The sequence below is a fragment of the Sinohyriopsis cumingii genome, chromosome 6, assembly GCF_028554795.1.
Source record: "Sinohyriopsis cumingii isolate HCF-2022 chromosome 6, ASM2855479v2, whole genome shotgun sequence".
Classification (NCBI taxonomy): Eukaryota; Metazoa; Mollusca; class Bivalvia; order Unionida; family Unionidae; genus Sinohyriopsis; species Sinohyriopsis cumingii.
Genome location: NC_142966.1, coordinates 19,525,516 through 19,544,836, shown reverse-complemented (window position 1 = coordinate 19,544,836; position 19,321 = coordinate 19,525,516). Strand labels below are relative to the sequence as shown.

The 19,321-nt window shown below is 33.5% G+C and overlaps 1 protein-coding gene across 1 annotated transcript in view; it reads left to right on the top strand.

Moving 5' to 3' along the window:
• Positions 1–553: 553 nt before the first annotated feature.
• LOC149796461 (uncharacterized) overlaps positions 554–19,321 on the top strand; it is a 170,775-nt gene continuing 152,007 nt past the window's right edge. The window contains exon 1 of the mRNA XM_089960569.1: positions 554–754. Coding sequence (XP_089816695.1) covers positions 554–754 — 201 coding nt within the window. The remainder of the gene's footprint in view (positions 755–19,321) is intronic.

Here is a 19,321-nt window from a genome sequence, read left to right as displayed (position 1 = left end):
GTTTTGATACTGATGGGGATATCCTTAAAATATAATCCTGAACTTCACCTTTTCAGTCTTCAGTTTAGTAGATCAACAATTTGAATATTCATTATCTAGATACATTTCCACCATGTTTTCTTTAATGACTGCTTCAAATCAAACTGGAATTTTAATGTGAAAATGGCCTGTGTATATCATAATCAAAGGGAAAAGTGCAAGTGAATATTTGAATATCCTCATTATTTTTATTGCTGGGAGTGTTACAAATTAAGCAGGTGTGATAAAAATGACATTTAGTGATGAGGCTACCAAATCACAAACTTCAGCAAAAAGAAAAAAGTGCCCAGGAGCAGATGAAGATTGTGAATCCATTTTTCTTCGCTTTTTATAAATTTAGCTGGTGCAGTAGGCATTATTGTCGATCATGATGTTGCCATTGATTACTGAAAGTCCTTGGTTACCAAAGAGAGAGGGACATCATTTTCAAACATCACATGTCAAAACCCTGCCCCAAATTGGTCCTGCAGCCATAAAAGACTTGGGGCCAATTTTTCAAATAACAGGCCAAAAAATGGTGACCCCACGTGGAGTATGGAATGATGAAACAAATATGTCAGCAGTGGTGAAATCTAATATTTGTGCAGCAAATGAGCTACCAGTGATGCCTTCGACTGTTAGGATTCATGAAGTATTCTCTGATAGCTTTAGGAAATCTTTTCCAGATGCAGAGGAGCTACGAATAGATACCCTAAGTTGTCAACTCTCTGTCAGGGTAAATTTTTCTTATGTATTTACGTTTTCCATTTCCTTCCTATTAACATATATGTATATATATTCCAATTAAAGTCCTTTTTATTCCACTGGCCCTCTAACAGTGCAGGTATGGTAATGGATCTTAGTTATTGGATACTTTTTGTTTTATCATGACGATTCAAATTATTTCACATGAATTTAGGTTTTGGCTAAGGTAAACCATATACGAGTATTGTTTTATTCATACAGTGTTATGACACAGCTTTATTGTTACCTGGTCTGACTTATGACACCAGGTTACTTTTATGACTTCAATAATTGGCATTATATAGAAGTTAAGCACTGTAAATACTACAGTTATTTGCAACTCAAATAAACCTTATCATGAATCTCCACCCTTGAATTTCAAAAGACATGCATATTACATCATAGTAATAAGGTAATGGACAAATACCTCTTTATTCTTGGACCTCACTGGGACTCATTATTCATGATTCTAACAAATATAGCAGTTAAAGACTCATAAAATTATAAACAATTAAAGAACTTACACTGGCTCTAACCTGTGACTGTCTTTTAGGAAAACAACAATGTTTTAACTTTTCCTTGTATAAACAATCAGAATTTAAGAAATAATTTTAAAGACAAGATTTTAAGTAAAAGTCCTAATGTTTATTGTTTTTCTTTCTAGTTTTCAAAATGAACATAATTTTTTGAACATGTGTAAATAATTACATTTGAAACCCAGGGAATGTTGCTTATGATGCAGAAAATTTTCTAATTAGAAGCTTGCTGTGTGGGTGATAAATTATTTTCAAAGAAATAGTTGCTTTCAGGAGAAATTTGTAATGATATTTTATATCAGCATTGGCTCTGTCATTGCTGAATTCAATATATGTCCCCTTTGTTCAATTAGGCCTTTCTGTTTACACTCAGTGCATTAGATGATATCAGCTTTCATGTGACAAGACTTGCTATGTTAGATTGCTCTCAGCTACTTAACACCAATGGGGCATAATAAATTCTAATCAGCTAGGTAGGTTATCATCCATGATATTTTGTTCTCAAATATACTCCCAGTTTTTATTGTTCAGTATTGATCCCACTTAAATAATTGATTATAGTAAGGGATTGTGGTATACATAGCATTTCCATAAATGTGCATTCCCAATTTCCTGGGAAATTCATACTGTTTTATAAATAAATTTCCATTTTTGCCACAAAAAAATATTTTTGCTTTAAATATATAACCAAGAGTTTCACCATATAGTGCATGTAGAAAACCCTAGTGGCCTTTCCTTGAGCATTTCCCTGGTCTAAAATCAAACGTAAAAGCTATTATTACTTCATGTAATCAAAACCCATGTTTGCAAATCTGACTACTCCGGTGGCCTAGTTGTTAGAGTGTTCACCTTGGATGTAGGAAGTTGCGGGTTCAAACCCAAGCTGAGTCATACCAAAGACTTATAAAAATGGTACTAGCAGCTGACACACTTGGCACTCAGCATTAAGAGTTAGTGTTAGGAATGGTTGACCTGGTGTCAGGATAATGTGACTGGGTGCGACACCATATTTTGCTACATGTCTGCAGCATGATGCCCCAGTGCTAGACATCACTATAAACTGCCACACTGCATACATCATAGCGATGTGACTGAAAAATTGCTAAAGCTATGTTAAAAATCCAAATCACACGCAAATCTTCCTTGGGCTATGGTGCATTCATCAGTGGATGATGATGTTATGATGTGCCATTATAATGCCTACTTTAGTTACTGCGCAGCTTGTCCCAAGAGTCAGTAGATTGGTCTGAGATTTATAGCTGGACAAAATGCTGTACCAACGGTACCAAGTTGATTTCTTTTAACTTTAAATTAATCCATAGAATAATCACTACTAATGATTTTCTGAAAAGAGTTTACATATTAGATGACAACAAATGTACTTTCTGTAAGAGTGAAAATGAAAGTATTGAGCATCTCTTTTATCATTGCAATATTACTTCACAGTTTTGGTACCATTTTATTGAAGTTTTTGCACCTTTTTGCCCAAATATTGTGCTTTTGTCCTAAAAAGAAACATTCTTAGGTAGTGAACAACTGGACAGTTTGTGTAATTTCCTGCTTATTTTGGCAAAATATTATATTTATACTTGCATATTCAATATGAAAAATCCTTCTAGTTATGCTTTTAAGCAAATAGTTGCAATGCATAAGAACATTGAAAAATACACTGCTAAAGTAAATAAAAAAGACGAAAAATTTCTTCAAAAATGGACCTCAATAATAAATATGTAACTGGTATCTGACTTGATGGTAAACAGGAACAAAATACTGTAATATCACAAAGTCCATGTCACCTAGATTGTGTGCCATATGCATGTGTGTATACATGTGTGTGTTTTCTTTTTCTGTCAATTATATTTATTATCCCTAGATTGTCTGATAACCAGAAATGTTTGACTATAAGGGGACCTTGGGATGGTTCCCCAACCCAGTGGTCAACCTATTACAGGGTTATATAAAAAAAAGAGTCAGTAGCTCAAGCAGAATAACATCTCATGTTATCAGCTTCCACATTTTTACACTATGTTCAAAAATGTATGGCCATTGTTCAGTTCTTATATAGCAGTAGCATGGCTTGAAATGAACTGTTTTCATCACTTAGAGCATTTTGATGGTTGTAATTTTTTCTACTAGAACAAAAAAAAATCGGCCTATTTTAAATGTCCCACTAGCATACTGAATAAAACTGAAATATGACTATAGAATTATCACTAGCAAAAGATTTGTACAGTAGTTCATTTTGCTTGCTAGTAATTTAGAAATTGTAACTAACAAAACGATAGCTTTTTTGCATCTGTTTCAAACCATAGATAGTCAGTTTACATTCTGTTGCTGTGATGCAACCTCATGATGGGTTAACTCCCCATAGTAGTATATTAGAATATTTAAAAACTTTTTAAAATTCTGTCACTGGAATGAAATTATTCTTAAAAACAATGCATTAAATTAATATTATCTTTATTATAGTGTCTTTTGCATGAAAAAGTTTTAAAACTAGTAAAGGTCAGATATTGGAACCTTTTGATTAAAAATCTATTTCTCTGCTAAAATTTACTCCCACCAGTTTCTCACAATTTACCATTAAAAGTAATAGATTGTCCAAAATTAACAGGTGCATTTCTCTTTTTGTAAATGAAGAAAGATGGGGATCTATCAGTTGTACTATATCAAACTGAAATGCATAATGAGGACTTTTGGAGCAGGACCAACTGTATTGTAATTTTTTCCATTGTATTACAGGTGATCAAATTATTAAATATTTTCCTAAACTCTTTTAGGCAATTCACAGAGAAAATTAGAGAGCATGCAAAGAGGATAAGAATATGAAGAATATTGAAAAATAAGTAATCCACTTTCATGGAGTTTTGAAATTTGAAAAGAACACATCTTTATTTAACTTTTGCTGTATCGATTCACGATGGAGAAATAAGAGCTGGAACTATAAAGTGAAAGATGTTGAACAATTATGTTAGGAGATAAGAGATTACTAAAAGTTTTATTTTAATAGTTGTTGTTGATAATTTTGACTAGTAATTGGGATCTAATCTATTTATTTTCTCAATGTACTTAATGTGATATAACATTTAAAAGTCTACTGAGTTTGTGGATGCACAGTATTTGCATAGGTCATTTTGATAAATGTCATCATTTGTTTTCATTTTTTTTCCCTTGATTTATTGATGACCATATTAATTGTAGGATCTACTCAGATGGCCATGTTGGCTGTAGGTGTAGCATTAGTTGTTTTAGCTTGATTTCCACAGGATTGCTTTCCTTTTCTTTACAGTTGTATCACAAATTCCCTGCCCAGCAGTCTCTACATCAATGGATTCTTTGTTCTAGTGACATGCTACTTCCACAAACTTATCAGTGGCATTGCCAACTTTTGGGGGGTGGGGTGTCAAAATGTTGTAATAAAATGTTATAATGCCATTGAACATGGGGTTTTAAACTACAGAAGATTCAAAACTAACTTAAAACAGAAACATTCATGTTTGAACTATGATTAAAAAAAGTAAGAGCAAGTGTCATTACATGTCTGCCTAATATAAAACACTTATCTATTAATACAATTTTGGCATTCTGTTACATATTATAAGTAACAGATGTTTTATATGTTACCATTCATTATTGAAAGTTATACTGCATCAAAAAAGGTCCAGAATATTTCATTTTCATTGGAACAGAAAAGAATTAGATGTTTGTTTTCATTCACTTCATAACATATCCATGTTATCTTAACCAATTAGTTACACTCATGACAATGTATAACAAAATGGAAATAAAGAAGGCTTGGTTTTATTTTTTTTAAAACTGAAGTGTGAAATATAGAAAAAAATTTCAGTAATTTTCATATTTTTATCATTCTTATATTTTCATATGTAAAAATAATATCATTATATTTTCACATGTGAAAATACAAGATGTCCCATTATGCCATGCAACACTTTGACTATAAAGGTTATACCTGCAGCAATATAATTTAGCACTTTGTGAGCTAGAATATTTAAATGGAAACTGCATTACCTTTCATGCATGGAAAATTATTTTTCACTGAAGAAATTGGACTGAACACCATTCATGTCTCTATGAAGTTATTTCCCCTTGTTACCTTGACAAAGGTTCTAAATCAGCTGAGATGCATTGCAGTATTAGACTTGCTTTGTGGTCAAATAGAGTAAAATAATATATAAAATGTCAAATATGTAATTTACAGCAAGAGATAAAATTTTCTTTTCCTCTGTAAATATTTGATATATTTCATCTTGTGGTACCAAAAAACACATTTATTAAAATATTACATTTTTGTAGCACCATTTGTACCACACAATAATAATAATAATAATAATAATAATAATAATAATGCTTTATTTATAGAGGGTGACTCATTAGTCAAGGACTATTCTCCCTTGAGGCCTTCTAAGGAGAGTATAACAATGCACATTATATGAAGATAGCAATAATTACTGTTTATTTTGACATGTTTAGTATTAAAATACTAAATTCCATTATCTATTAGAAGCACATACATGCTCATGATATCTCTTCTTAAATATTCTAATATTTTTAGCAGATTCTACATATAGTGAGAGCTTGTTCCACAGAACTGTACCAGAGTATTGGAAGCTCTTTTTCAATTGTTCTGTTCTTAGATTTCATGGTAGAAGGTTTCCATGTGATATTGATCTCAACTGGTATTGTGTTGCAAAAGGCCTGAATAAGTCCTGAAGATACTCTGGTGCAGTTCCATGTAGACATTTATATACAAGAACTGCCTTGTGAAAATCTATCCTGTCATATATTGTGAACAATTTGAGTTCTGTAAATATTGCTTTTGAGGGATGATCAATAGATGCATCTAAAATTATGCATGCTGCTCGTTTATGAAGTTTATAAATCCTGTTAAGATCAGATTTAGCACAGTTTCCCCATACATTTGTTGGAAGAATATATTTTTTGTTTTACCTTCTGGTATTTATACAGGGGAAAAATATCCTCACTGCATTTGCTGATGAATACAATGTGGATTTTTTTTTAAAATTAACATTTAAAATAATGACATTCTGTACAAACAAATTAGGAATGCTGATAAAAGTACCAAATGGCTTAAACCAAGGATTTCATATTTTATGTTTGGAGGTTGTCACCTGTATACTTCTCTTTGATAAAGTTAATAGAAAAGTTTAGGAGTCGTGAAATTTTAGTCCTTATTTGAAGTTACATGTATATGCAGGTGAGAAAGATAAAATTATATATTCTTTATTTTTCTTTTTGCACATGCATTTTTGTCCATTTACCAATTTCTTATAAATATATTGAGTTAGTTTAGTGTTCTAATTTACAGGCTTTTAGTATCTACATATATCCTTATCTGCTACTTGATAGATGAAGAGAAATATATAAATTATGGCAAATTTGTTTCACAAATATCCATAAGAACTGCTGTTCACACACACACACACACACACACATGTGTGCACCATACCTGCTACAATATGCTATGTCACACTAAAAGCATGATTTTGGACACCCAAACCCACCTACATGGTGATATTTTGAAAAACAAAATTTTCAGGAACTTTAGCCCCAAAGTTTTTTCAAGCAACAAAAATACCCCTATCTGTCGTGACTACTGTGATATATGAATGTAAACTGTAGTATGCGTATGAAAAGTAAACAGCTCAGCTAAACCTATCCTTAGGACATGCCACTGAATTAAGCAAATTAAAGTTAATGGGATCAGATAAACAACTACCTTTCAGAGATTACTTAATTGGCTGACAATATGTAGGATGATGTGTTCTGTCAAATTCTGCTGGGGCTCCATTTAGCTAATTTACATATTACCTGCTGGGGCTCCATTTAGCTAATTTACATATTACCTGCTGGGGCTCCATTTAGCTAATTTACATATCACCTGCTGGGGCTCCATTTAGCTAATTTACATATTACCTGCTGGGGCTCCATTTAGCTAATTTACATATTACCTGCTGGGGCTCCATTTAGCTAATTTACATATCACCTGCTGGGGCTCCATTTAGCTAATTTATATATTACCTGCTGGGTAAACAAAGTAGAATACAATTCATCTGATTCAGTACATCAAATTAAATATGTACTGAAGAATAATTGTGGAACAAATTCAACACATCATTGCATTGAATGATAATATGAATTTCAACTTTAAAAAAGTTTGTGATAAGCAGCAATCTTTCTTTTAAGTCAGATCTTCATTCCATATATACAATCTTTAATCCATATATACAATGCAAAACATGATTATTTTGATTGTTGGAATAGAATTCAAGTGGGATTCATTTTTTGTTAGTAGTATGATTATGGAAGCAGTACACTACCTGCACAGTCCAGCAAAAATAAATTTCAAAACTCCAGGTTGATCGAGTTTTACTTTGTCAAGCACAACAACAAAGAGGAGTATTTAATTCCTTGCAAACTTCGTATTGACAAAAAGTATACGACACCCATCGAAATAGTAGCACCACCTGTATGTAGCATATCTGACACACTGAACTGAACATTCTCTTTTTTAATCATTGTCCTAATTTTGTTTTAATACTAACTATTAATTGACCCATGGTTTTTCAGGGAAATTTGACCATGAAATAGATTGATTGAAAGAAATTAACAAGCCTATACTCATGTATGCAGAGATGATTTGTGTTGATAAAGCGTTAACACCCTTATTGGACAGATGCATTTATTATTGCTGTATAACTTGTAAGACGTCCATTAAACTATGTGATGTTCTACTCCTTCATTCATTTCTCTATAGAGACAAGCATAACTCATGGTCAAACTGCCTCATATACAGTTCTGACAATGCTAACATTATGGTCATTGTAAACAACTGTTATTACCAGTGATCACTCAGAGAATCCAGCAGGGAAGATTGGACAACAGTACCATCCAGTCTCTAGTGAACATAGAGATGAACTCTAACAGCACTTGCATTACCTTCAAAGCAACTACTGAAAGCACAACAACTATATCAAATTAAGCATATATTTTGTCATCCTGTGGAAATCAAAGACAGAAACTTGATGTATGGTTTTATTTAATGTAAGTGGTTATGTGAGTGTTTGCACATGTATATGTGCAGGGAGTTGATATTTGACAATAGGCCACCAATTAAATCTTTCTTTCTAAGTATATTAAATGCTTTGAGAAAACCCCAGAGAAGTTAATCAGATCTGAAGTTCCAAATACTATCTGTAGGTTTATATGAAAAGAATTGGCTTATTTTCAGTTGGACGACATTGCCTAATATTTTGGTGGTCTCATGCACTGACCACCCTTGGGATCTCATAACACGCTTTTTGAGTCTAAAAAAACCCCAACACTGTCTGGGACTATGGCAGGTATGGTGTGCACACAAAAATACATAAATATTTAATTTCATACATGCCTATTGTATGTACTCCAGGTTAGAATAGGTATGTACATGTATCTTATTTTGGTGCCTTATGTTTGATTAGAAAATGGTAGATACTCTTTATTGTAGCTAGGAGATGTGATTTACAGTGGATAGAAATTGTGTAATGTTTGCTGACTTGTATAGCTTACAGGTTAGATGTACTAAATCAGTGTTCTTGATAGAAATTGTGATATTTGACATAAAAGGGGGACATGGTGCAAAGGAGAGTACATGATTCAATAGTTTGCAGAATTTGGGTCACATTCTGCCTGTACCTGAGAAATAATTGTTTTAGCATTAAAAATATCCATACAATTAAGATGGCATCGGATGAAGTTGTAATATTTGGGGATGGACATGGACCACAGTGAAAAATTGTGAACAAACCATAAAGTCAAAATTCAAATATAAATTTTTTGTTTAATAAATTTTTTCGCTTTTGTAGAATGTCAGAATTCAATGACCTTGAATAACTATGTGTTATATATATATCCAAGCTTCAGTTATACTCTTCTGTTAAATTTTCAAGGTTCATGCCTTATAGCAGTGGTTCCCAAACTTTTTTGGGCCATCCCCCCTTGGTTATCCTCAATGCCTCCTACCTTACCCCATAAAAGCATTATTCAGCATTAATGCCCCCACCCCCCCAGTAATCCCACTGCCCCCCACTTTGGGAACCACTGCTTTATAGTAACAAATTGTCTTTAGGAAAAGATTTGTAGACAGACTCCACATGAAAACAGTTTGTTGAAATGTATTTTTACTGATACTTAATGTATAATAGCCAGACTTGAATAATTAGCTTAATATTGTTTGTTTTATATGTTGGATAAGTTTTACAGCTGTAAGGTTGGATGTGATTTTAGTGGTGTTTTGAATCTCAACAGAAATTTGTGCTAAGACATTTTTGTGGACACAGTCTGCAAGGATTATAGCAGCATTATCGTGCTCAGACCAAATGTCTGATTCTTGACAAACTTCAGGCAGTCAGATGTCTAAATGTCTGAGCATCAAATTTAACTGTAATTAATAACTACAAACTTAAAACTTAGATTTTCTTAAAATTATGGAAATAAATGGCATGTAGGAAGAATGTATAGCATCAAGTTAGTTAATCCCAAAATTTGTGTAATTCTTTTTGTTTGACCTCAGTTTGAACAAACGTATTTTAAAAAAAATCAAATTTGTTGAAACTTCCAGCATGAATTCAATTTTTATGTCCAAGTAGTTACATGTGTATGGTGTTGGTATTTAAGATTTCTTACTCACTGTATTGGAATGAGAATTTGAATTTATTTTAAGCACATGCCTATAATCATATTTATACTATAATCATATTTATACTATAATCATATTTATACTTTCCTGTCATCATAATCTAAATGTTTTCCTATGCTGCCCTCTTATTCATAGAAATTTCAGAGAGTTTCTATACTTTAAACATATAAGTCTGGTCTCTTGATAAAATTTCTACTAAAATGTTTTAGTGTGTTACTAGTGTGTTACCAGTGTGTTGCTACTGTGTTACCAGTGTGTTACTACTGTGTTACCAGCATGTTACTAGTGTGTTACCAGACTCAAAATCTTGCTCATATTATACAAAAATCAGCCTTTGATTTGTCTGAATATTTTGTTGTGTGATTTGGTGGAAAGTATTATGATAGAGGGTCAAAGATGTCTTTGGATGTACCAGGTTTTCTTGGGGTTTTTATGGTGATGTGCCATGTCTTCTTGGAACAAATTTTCACAATGTGCAAGTTTGTCTTGGAGTGAGTTTTCTTGATGTACTAGATTTTCTTGGGACAAGTTTTCTTGATATACCAGGTTGTCTTGGGATGATTTTCTCAGTGTGTCATGTTGTCATTGATTGAATTTTCTCTATGTGCTATGTCATCTTGGGATTAGTTTTCTCAGCATGCCAGTGTGTCTTGGAGAGAGTTTTCTTGATGTAACTGGGATGTCTTTGGATGAGTTTTCCTAATGTGCCAGGTTGTCTTGGAGTGAGTTTTCTTTATATGTCTTTGGGTTAGTTTTATTGGTGAGCCTGGTTGTCTATGGGCAAGTTTTCTTGATGTGTCAGCCAGGTTGTCTTGATGTGTCAGCCAGGTTGTCTTGATGTGCCAGCCAGGTTGTCTTGATCTTTATGTGACACTTTGATGATCTTTTTACATGTTAAGATGCACTCAAATGATGTTATAATACTCAACATAAATTATCTTAAAGCAACTGAATGGAATATGGATATAATGTATGAACATTAGAAATTGCACTCATTTATAAACTGTGTAGGATCATTGCTGTTATATTGTAATAATTCAGATCAGGATTTCATTTTAATTTGATGTGCATCAAGAATACACTCTTAAAAATTAATATATTTTGCCTTCTTTGGTCATCTTGAATATCTTGATATTGCTGCTTTTCCTGAATGTATGGTTATATCAACATGGGGTTCCTGAATGGATTGTTATATCAACATGGGGTTCTTGAATGTATGGTTATATCAACATGGGGTTCCTGAATGTATGGTTATATCAACATGGGGTTCCTGAATGGTAGATCATATCAGCATGGGTTTCCTGAATGGATGATCATACCAACATGGGTTTCCTGAATGGTTGGTCATATTAACATGAGTTTCCTGAATGGATGGTCATGTTAACATGGGTTTCCTGAATGAATGATCATATCAGCATGGGTTTCCTGAATGGATGAACATGTCAACATGGGTTTCCTGAATGAATGATCATACCAACATGGGTTTCCTGAATAGATGATCATACCAACATGGGTTTCCTGAATGGATGGTCATAACAGCATGGGTTTCCTGAATAGATGATCATATACCAACATGGGTTTCCTGAATGACTGACCATATCAACATGGGTTTCCTGAATGGATGATCATACCAACATGGGTTTCCTGAATGGATGAGTATATCAACATGGGTTTCCTGAATGGATGGTCATATTAACATGGGTTTCCTGAATGGATGATCATATCAACATGGGTTTCCTGAATGGATGGTCTTATCAACATGGGTTGGATGATCATGTCAGTATGAGTTTCCTGAAAGGATGCTCATATCAACATAGGTTTCCAGAATGGATGGTTATATCATCATGGGTTTCCTGAATGGATGGTCATATCAGTATGGGTTTCCAGAATGGATGATCATATCAACATGGGTTTCCTGAATTGATGATGATATCAACATGGGTTTCCAGAATGGATGGTTATATCAACATGGGTTTCCTGAATGGATGGTTATATCATTATGGGTTTCCTGAATCGATGGTCATATCAACATAGGTTTCTAGAATGGATGGTCATATCTACATGGGTTTCCTGAATAGATGATCATATCAGTATGGGTTTCCTGAATGGATGATCATATCAACATGGGTTTCCTGAATCAATGGTCATATCAACATGGATTTCCTGAATAGATGGTCACATCTACATGGGTTTCCTGAATGGATGATCATATCAATATGGGTTTCCTGAATGGATGATCATATCAGTATGGCGTTCCTGAATGGATGATCATATCTACATGGGTTTCCTGAATGGATGAGTATATCAACATGGGTTTCCTGAATGGATGATCATATCAGTATGGGGTTCCTGAATGGATGATCATACCAATATGGGTTTCCTGAATGGATGAGTATATCAACATGGGTTTCCTGAATGGATGATCATATCAGTATGGGGTTCCTGAATGGATGATCATACCAACATGGGTTTCCTGAATGGATGAGTATATCAATATGGGGTTCCTGAATGGATGGTCATATTAACATAGGTTTCCTGAATGGATGGTCATATCTACATGGGTTTTTTACTGAAAGACTTCTTGTGATGTTGAGTTGTTCTTAAATAAAAAGGTGCCAGTCCAATGCCCAATTTGGCTGCCACATCAGCCATCATGAAAATCTTGCTATCTCTAATCTTCCTGAACAAAAGTTGTTTTGACGTGAGGTTGACTTATGATTCCTAGTTGGTCATAAATGAATCCGTACCACTTGCACATCTAGACTGCTGTCATCTTGAGAATCTTGTTACCACTAATTCTTCTAAGTGGATGGTCATGTGAACATGGGGATTTCACTAAAAGACTTCTTATGATGTCTAATCGGTCCTAAATGAAAATATCGCTGCTGGGACATCCAGTATGGCTACCATAGTGGGGCTATCTGGAAAATCTTAATATCAGTACTTCTCCTGAAAAATAAATTGTAATATCAGCATAGGATTTTCACTGAAAGGCTTCTTATGATGTCTAGTTGGTCCAAAATGGAAATGGTGTGCATTTGGTATCCAACATGTCTGCCATGGCAGTCATCATGACCGTCTTTTTGTTACTCATCCAGAACAGTCATACCAACATGAGATTTTCACCAGAAAACTTCTTATCAAGTATTCTTGGTCCAAATTTAAATGGCGCTGATTTGACATCCATTATGAAAATCTAGTTATGGCTAGTCCACTTCAACGGAAAGTCATTTTTACATGGTTTTATTTTTCATCAGAAGAGTTTTATGGTGTCTAGTTGATCCTAAATTATATTGACACAAATGGACTATCAACATGGCTACCATTTGTGGCCACCGTGAAAATATTGTTAACTCAACTCATCCCCAACGTATGGTTATACATATCAACATGGGTTTTCACCAGTGGACTTATAATACTTTGTTGGTCCAAGATGAAAGTACATCTGTATGGCTGTCACTAAAACTGTCTTGAAAATCTTTCTGTCGCTACTCCTCCTGTATGGATGGTCATACTGATATGTTGTTTTTGCAAAAAGACAAATAATGGTGTCTGCTCGGTCCTGCAGGAAATGGGTACCAATCTAGCATCTGATATGCCAGCCACACCAGCTAGTTTGAAAATTTTGTTACAGTAAAGAATATAATTGTTTTCAACACCAAGAAGTTGAATTTCTGGAATTTCTTTTTGCCTGGTCTAGTGTCAGTTCCTTTGAGGGACTCGTCATCATACAACATCAATCCATGAAAATTAGATAAATTTTTTTACACTGATGTTTCATGTAGTGAAGTTATTTTCTTATTATAATTATGCATTTTTCAACATAAAAATTAGTTAAAAATTAAAATTATTCTCTTTTTAAATTTAAATATTTGTTTACCTGAAGAATATAGTCGATAAAATGTGTACAAAAAAATTACAGACAACATGGCAGTTAGTATCAAGTCTAATAGATATGTACTCAAGGTGAATCTGAATGAACAATACAACACCTTTAGATAATAATTATTTATTGGACAGTTGGGATTTATCCCAAGGAGTTAAATGAAGTGGCTTTTATCAGAAAAATGAGTGTAGACTGTATGTTGATGTGTAGTCAAAGTATCATGTAAACAGCTAAAAGTATTGCCAACTGCAAAATAATATTCTCACAGCCTTGTGTAGGCTAACAAAATTGATTACTCCTGTGAACTAAGAACAACTTCTCCCAATATGAGAAAGAAAAAGTATATTTACAAGATTAGACAATATTTACAAAAGGATTATCACTATCTTGGAGGAATTCATCAGTCTTTTCCTCCATAGTTATACCGCTATTCAGCTAAGATTTGGATATCCATTGTCTTTATTGACTCATCTTGTAGGTTGCTTTGTTGTGAACACTCAGGAAATTCTCATTGAATGAGAAATGATCTAATCACTGTTCACCTGGTTACAGCATGCCAAAAATCTTCAATATTTCTAAGTCTACCAGATTAATTTATATAAAGGTTTTAGGTGAGGAAAATTAATTTTAATGCATGAAAATAAGAGTGTTTGACAAAGCTGTCTCAACAATGTTTCAGCCCACAGTAAAGGTAAATAATGATGGCATATGAGTTTTATTTAAATCTTTTTAACTTCATATGATTTTAATAATTTGCTCTTTTAACAAGCATTATTACAGTCATTGTATAATTTGAATTTAAATCAGTTTTCATGGTTTTCCTACCTAGAATTATATTTTTGCTGAATATGAATTTTCATTACTATGCATCTGATAGGTAAGTTACATTTCAAACAGCCACTGTTGAGTTTTTAAATTTGTGGTATACAGCAACCAAGAGATGCCTAAAAATAGGTACTCAATGAATTAAATTCACTCTGATTCTGTGGGCAATAGTTAATTATTTTCAGCCCAATTTAATATGGGGGAGGGGAATATAGTTATGTTTGTAATCCATTTCAGTTTACTGAGCCTAACTCTCAAATCATGCAGTGTATTTCATCCAAACTTGGTACACTTGCCAAGCAAGTTGCGTATAGGTGCCTGTTGATGCATAGAATATTTCTACTTCAATATTTTGCCATATTTTACCACTGAATCAAAGTGCAGCATAAGTGAGAAAAAAAAATTGACTTTGATACTAGCATAAGTACTGTAACATGTTTACATCTTATACAATACTGTCTACCTATGAATAAATTTTCAAAAGTTTCAAAAGATGATTTTGCAGTTTAGAAAAGACCTCTGTTGGACAGAAACATCTTCTACAATTGACATGACAAATACAAAATACCAGATTCAACAAATTTCTAATGTCTTGCTTGTTACTGGTCAGTAGACAAACTGTTTTACCTTACTTTACACAAAAGGTGTAATGGTATTTAAGGTATCACTAAACAAATCAAGCTTATGATTTATTTTTTATCACTACATTGTTTGAGCCAGTCAGATGTTATTGTATCATACTGTTGTCCTTAATTTAATCATGTATATATTCTCCCTGGAGATTTACTGACCAGTGACATGGCATTCATTTTAAGCAGTATTTGCTGACCAGTGACATGGCATTCATTTTAAGCAGTATTGCATTAAAGTATTCATCAAGTTCAGCCAGGATGACTTTTTTGTCGGATCACAAAGCAAACAGGTGTGATTCAGCCAGTTTCAGAAAGTTCATTTGCAAAATTCTGATTATTTCGATCATTATTGTAGTTGTTGTTGTTGTTGTAAGGTTTAATGCCATTTTTCAGCACACGATAGGCTATACATGGCAGCCAGTATTAATGGTGGAGGAAGAACCCGAGAAAACCCCAGAAAGAACCACCGAGCCATGAGAAGCTACTGGCAAGCTTTCTCACATACCCACATTGGCTGAATCCAAGACTCGAACCCTCGCAGACAGAGGTGAGATGGCAGTGATCTGTAACAGAGAGCACTTTAGACAACTCAGCCACTCGGGGGCCCCGGTAATTTCAATCAAAATTTGCAACTGTTTGCAGAAAATGGACCTATGATGATTTCTGTCATGTTATGTCCAAGCTAATGCCAAGATAGTCTTGGTATGTCTGAACTTGTAACTGATGCATTGAATTTCATAAAAACTATGGAAAAATTGAGAAAATGTATAAGTACATGTAATTTTGATAGTGTACTGATGCCTTTAGCAGATTCAGGTTGCTGGATCAAAAACAAAAGATGATTAGGTACAGGAGAGTACATTGAGAAGTGCAAGTTAAAAAGTCATTGTTACTGAAAATTAGTTTTTCAAGCTGAGCTTTTCATGCCTTGAGACTGGCTGCTTGACCATCAGATTTCTGGTTATTCTTACCTGTTCAGGCTGGGTAAATTGTAGGCAAGTGACTCCTGGCTGGGTTTACATAAAGAGACCTTGTAGCAGGATTGCAGAAAATGGGTCTCATGGAGATTTTGCTTTCTTAAAGGAAGAATATTAATTTTTTGAGACATTGCCAGTGGGATGGCAGCAAGCCTAGTGATTATTTTTATTGACAAATCTGTAGGATTCACTGTGTCCGTGGTTTTAAAAAAAAATTGATCATATGCTCAAACAGACTCAACTCTGTCATATAACTGTATAAGGTTCAAACACTGGCCAGTCAATGCCAGAGTTTAAAGTTAAGTTTGAACGTTAGCACAAGAATAACAATAAGTCACTGACATTGCTGAGCGTGATACTGTGAGAAATATGCTAATTCTGTCTATTATACATATTGTTAGCCAATACATTTGAGTTGTTTAAAATAAAAAGAAAAGTTGCTTGCAGTAAATGAATAAGTGATATAGTTCATCTCCTGGGCTAAATATATCCATTATTCACTCAGAGCAAACAAATATCCCATCTTTTGCAGGTGTGAACATTGAGATTAACAGTTCTGTCATAATTTTACAGCTTCATTCATAATGGGTTTAAAGTGAAATTCATTTGATATTTACATAAAATGCCTGAAAATGATAATTATTTTATACATACATATTTTTGTACACTGAAAAAGTAATACAATGTGCATCAAAAATTAAAATATTTATGGTTGTTTTAAATCTTCTTAAACACTTAGTTTAGTATGTATCGGTGAAAGCAAAATCCCCAAATTATAGAAATCTTCCTTCAGTTCTATTATAGTAGTCATCTTTCTTTACTTTTACAATGAAAGATCACTAATTTAAAAAAAATCTTTGTACCAGATTTTTTAAATGGACAACAGAGACGTAGCACATTCTGTTGCTTCAATATAGTTTTTTGAAGATGGCATATATGATAGTCACGTATGAACTTGGCATACTTTGGTGATTGGGAATGTGACTCGGGTCAATCAGTGTTGGAAAATGGTTTATTTATAATAAATACACTTTTTAAGATTTAAATGCTGAAATTTGAAATTGGTGTCATGTGTTCCATTTTGGGGTTTTTTGCAGTGGAGAATTTACTGTTTCTGCTATTAAGTTTGATACTGAACTCCATTTACGTCTTCAACATGTCTCTGTTGTTTCTGATTATTTTATTTTGAAACTTAAATCCTCCAAAAATGATCCTTTCTGCAAAGGGATTATACTTTGTATTATTACTGGACAAACAACTCTTTTCTGCCTTATTCGAGGGGCCCCGAGTGGCCGAGTGCTCTAAAGTGCTCTCCGTTACGGATCACTGCCATCTCACCTCTGTCTGCGTGGGTTTGAGTCTCTGATTCGGCCTAAGTGGGTATGTGAAAAAACTTGCCAGTAGCTTCTTGTGGGTCGGTGGTTCTTTCCGGGGTTTTCCCGGGTTCTTCCTCCACCATTAATACTGGCCACCATGTATAGCCTATCGTGTGCTGAAAAATGGCATTAAACCCTACAACAACAACAATAAAAATCTGCCTTATTCAGCAATGGTGAAATTCCTGCATGTGTGTAAAACCATGGGTGCTCTTTCAATGGACCCATTGTTTGTGAATCCATCTAACCAGGCACTAACACAAGCTTTGTTCACACATATTTTATGCAGTTCATTTCAAACTCTTCATGTGGGTCAAACCTTGTATAGTGGACACTCCTTTCATATTGGTGCTGCTACCATGACAGCATGGAAGACCACCTGATCAAGATATTAGGACTGGTCCACTGTCTGTTATACCAGATATGTTCATGTGTCACTAACATTTATGTGTTCATAGTTGATTTCCAGTGCTTTCATTCTCTCTGCACTGTGTAATATGCTTTCCTCATGTCCAGAATATGGCTTCATCTAGGGCATGTATATAAAATATTTTATGTACCACATACATGAGACTTTCTATATTGCTTTCCTTCCTTATGAATAATATAAAAATCAAAAGAAAGGCTCAGTGCAATTTCATCTGATGACTTCAATTACACATCATTTTCATTTTGGTGTGTGCCACAGATATGCTCCCAATATATGCCAAAATTGTATTTAAGATGGATGTATCATTTATATACCTAGTTGAAGAATAAATACTCGAGCTCTCATTTCTTTTTGTTGTGTTTGGTGTATTGTGTAAAACATAATAATTTTATTTTAGATTTACCGTACATGCTGAAATTTTAAATTCTGCATGATTTTTAAATAATGTGGTTTCATAGTTTTTGATGGGGTACCAATTTTTGTACATTCATGGTTGCTCCAAATTATAATTGTAAGGATCAAATAAAAAGTGTGCCATACGTGATGCAGAAGTACCCCCCCCCACCTTTTCATTCCCAGTGATCAACAAAGCTCAATGATTTTACCATTCAGCTTCATTACTGTAACACAATATTAGATTTTACTTATGTTGGTTTTATTTAACCTGTTTGGATAAAAAAATTATATATCAGTTTACTTGTATATTGTTTCACTGAACATGTATATTATATATATAGTATCTGGTAACTTTCCACTCCACCTTGAATCAGTGTGTTTTGAGACCAGTAAGGATACAGAGTGGAAACAAGAGAAAGATCAGAATGTATTTAAGTATAAATATTACTGAAAATGAAAAAAAGCATCCACAAATAATAACACGAAGTACGAATGTTAAATTCATTACTAATTATACATATTCTTTATTTTTAATAAAACTGCTAGTAAAAAAACTACCAATTCATTAATGATTAAATTGCAGTCATTGTGTTTTATTGTCTCTGTGAATTAAGATTTAAATAGTTATGATCCATTCAATAAATAATCTATGTAAAGCATAGATAAATGCAAGTAAAACTTTAATTAAATGTAGAAAATTTTCCTGTTTAAATAGCCCTAAGAGCAGATATAATTTCATCAACTCATTTTTAATCCAAAAGAAGAGCAAGACTAAAATACACCAA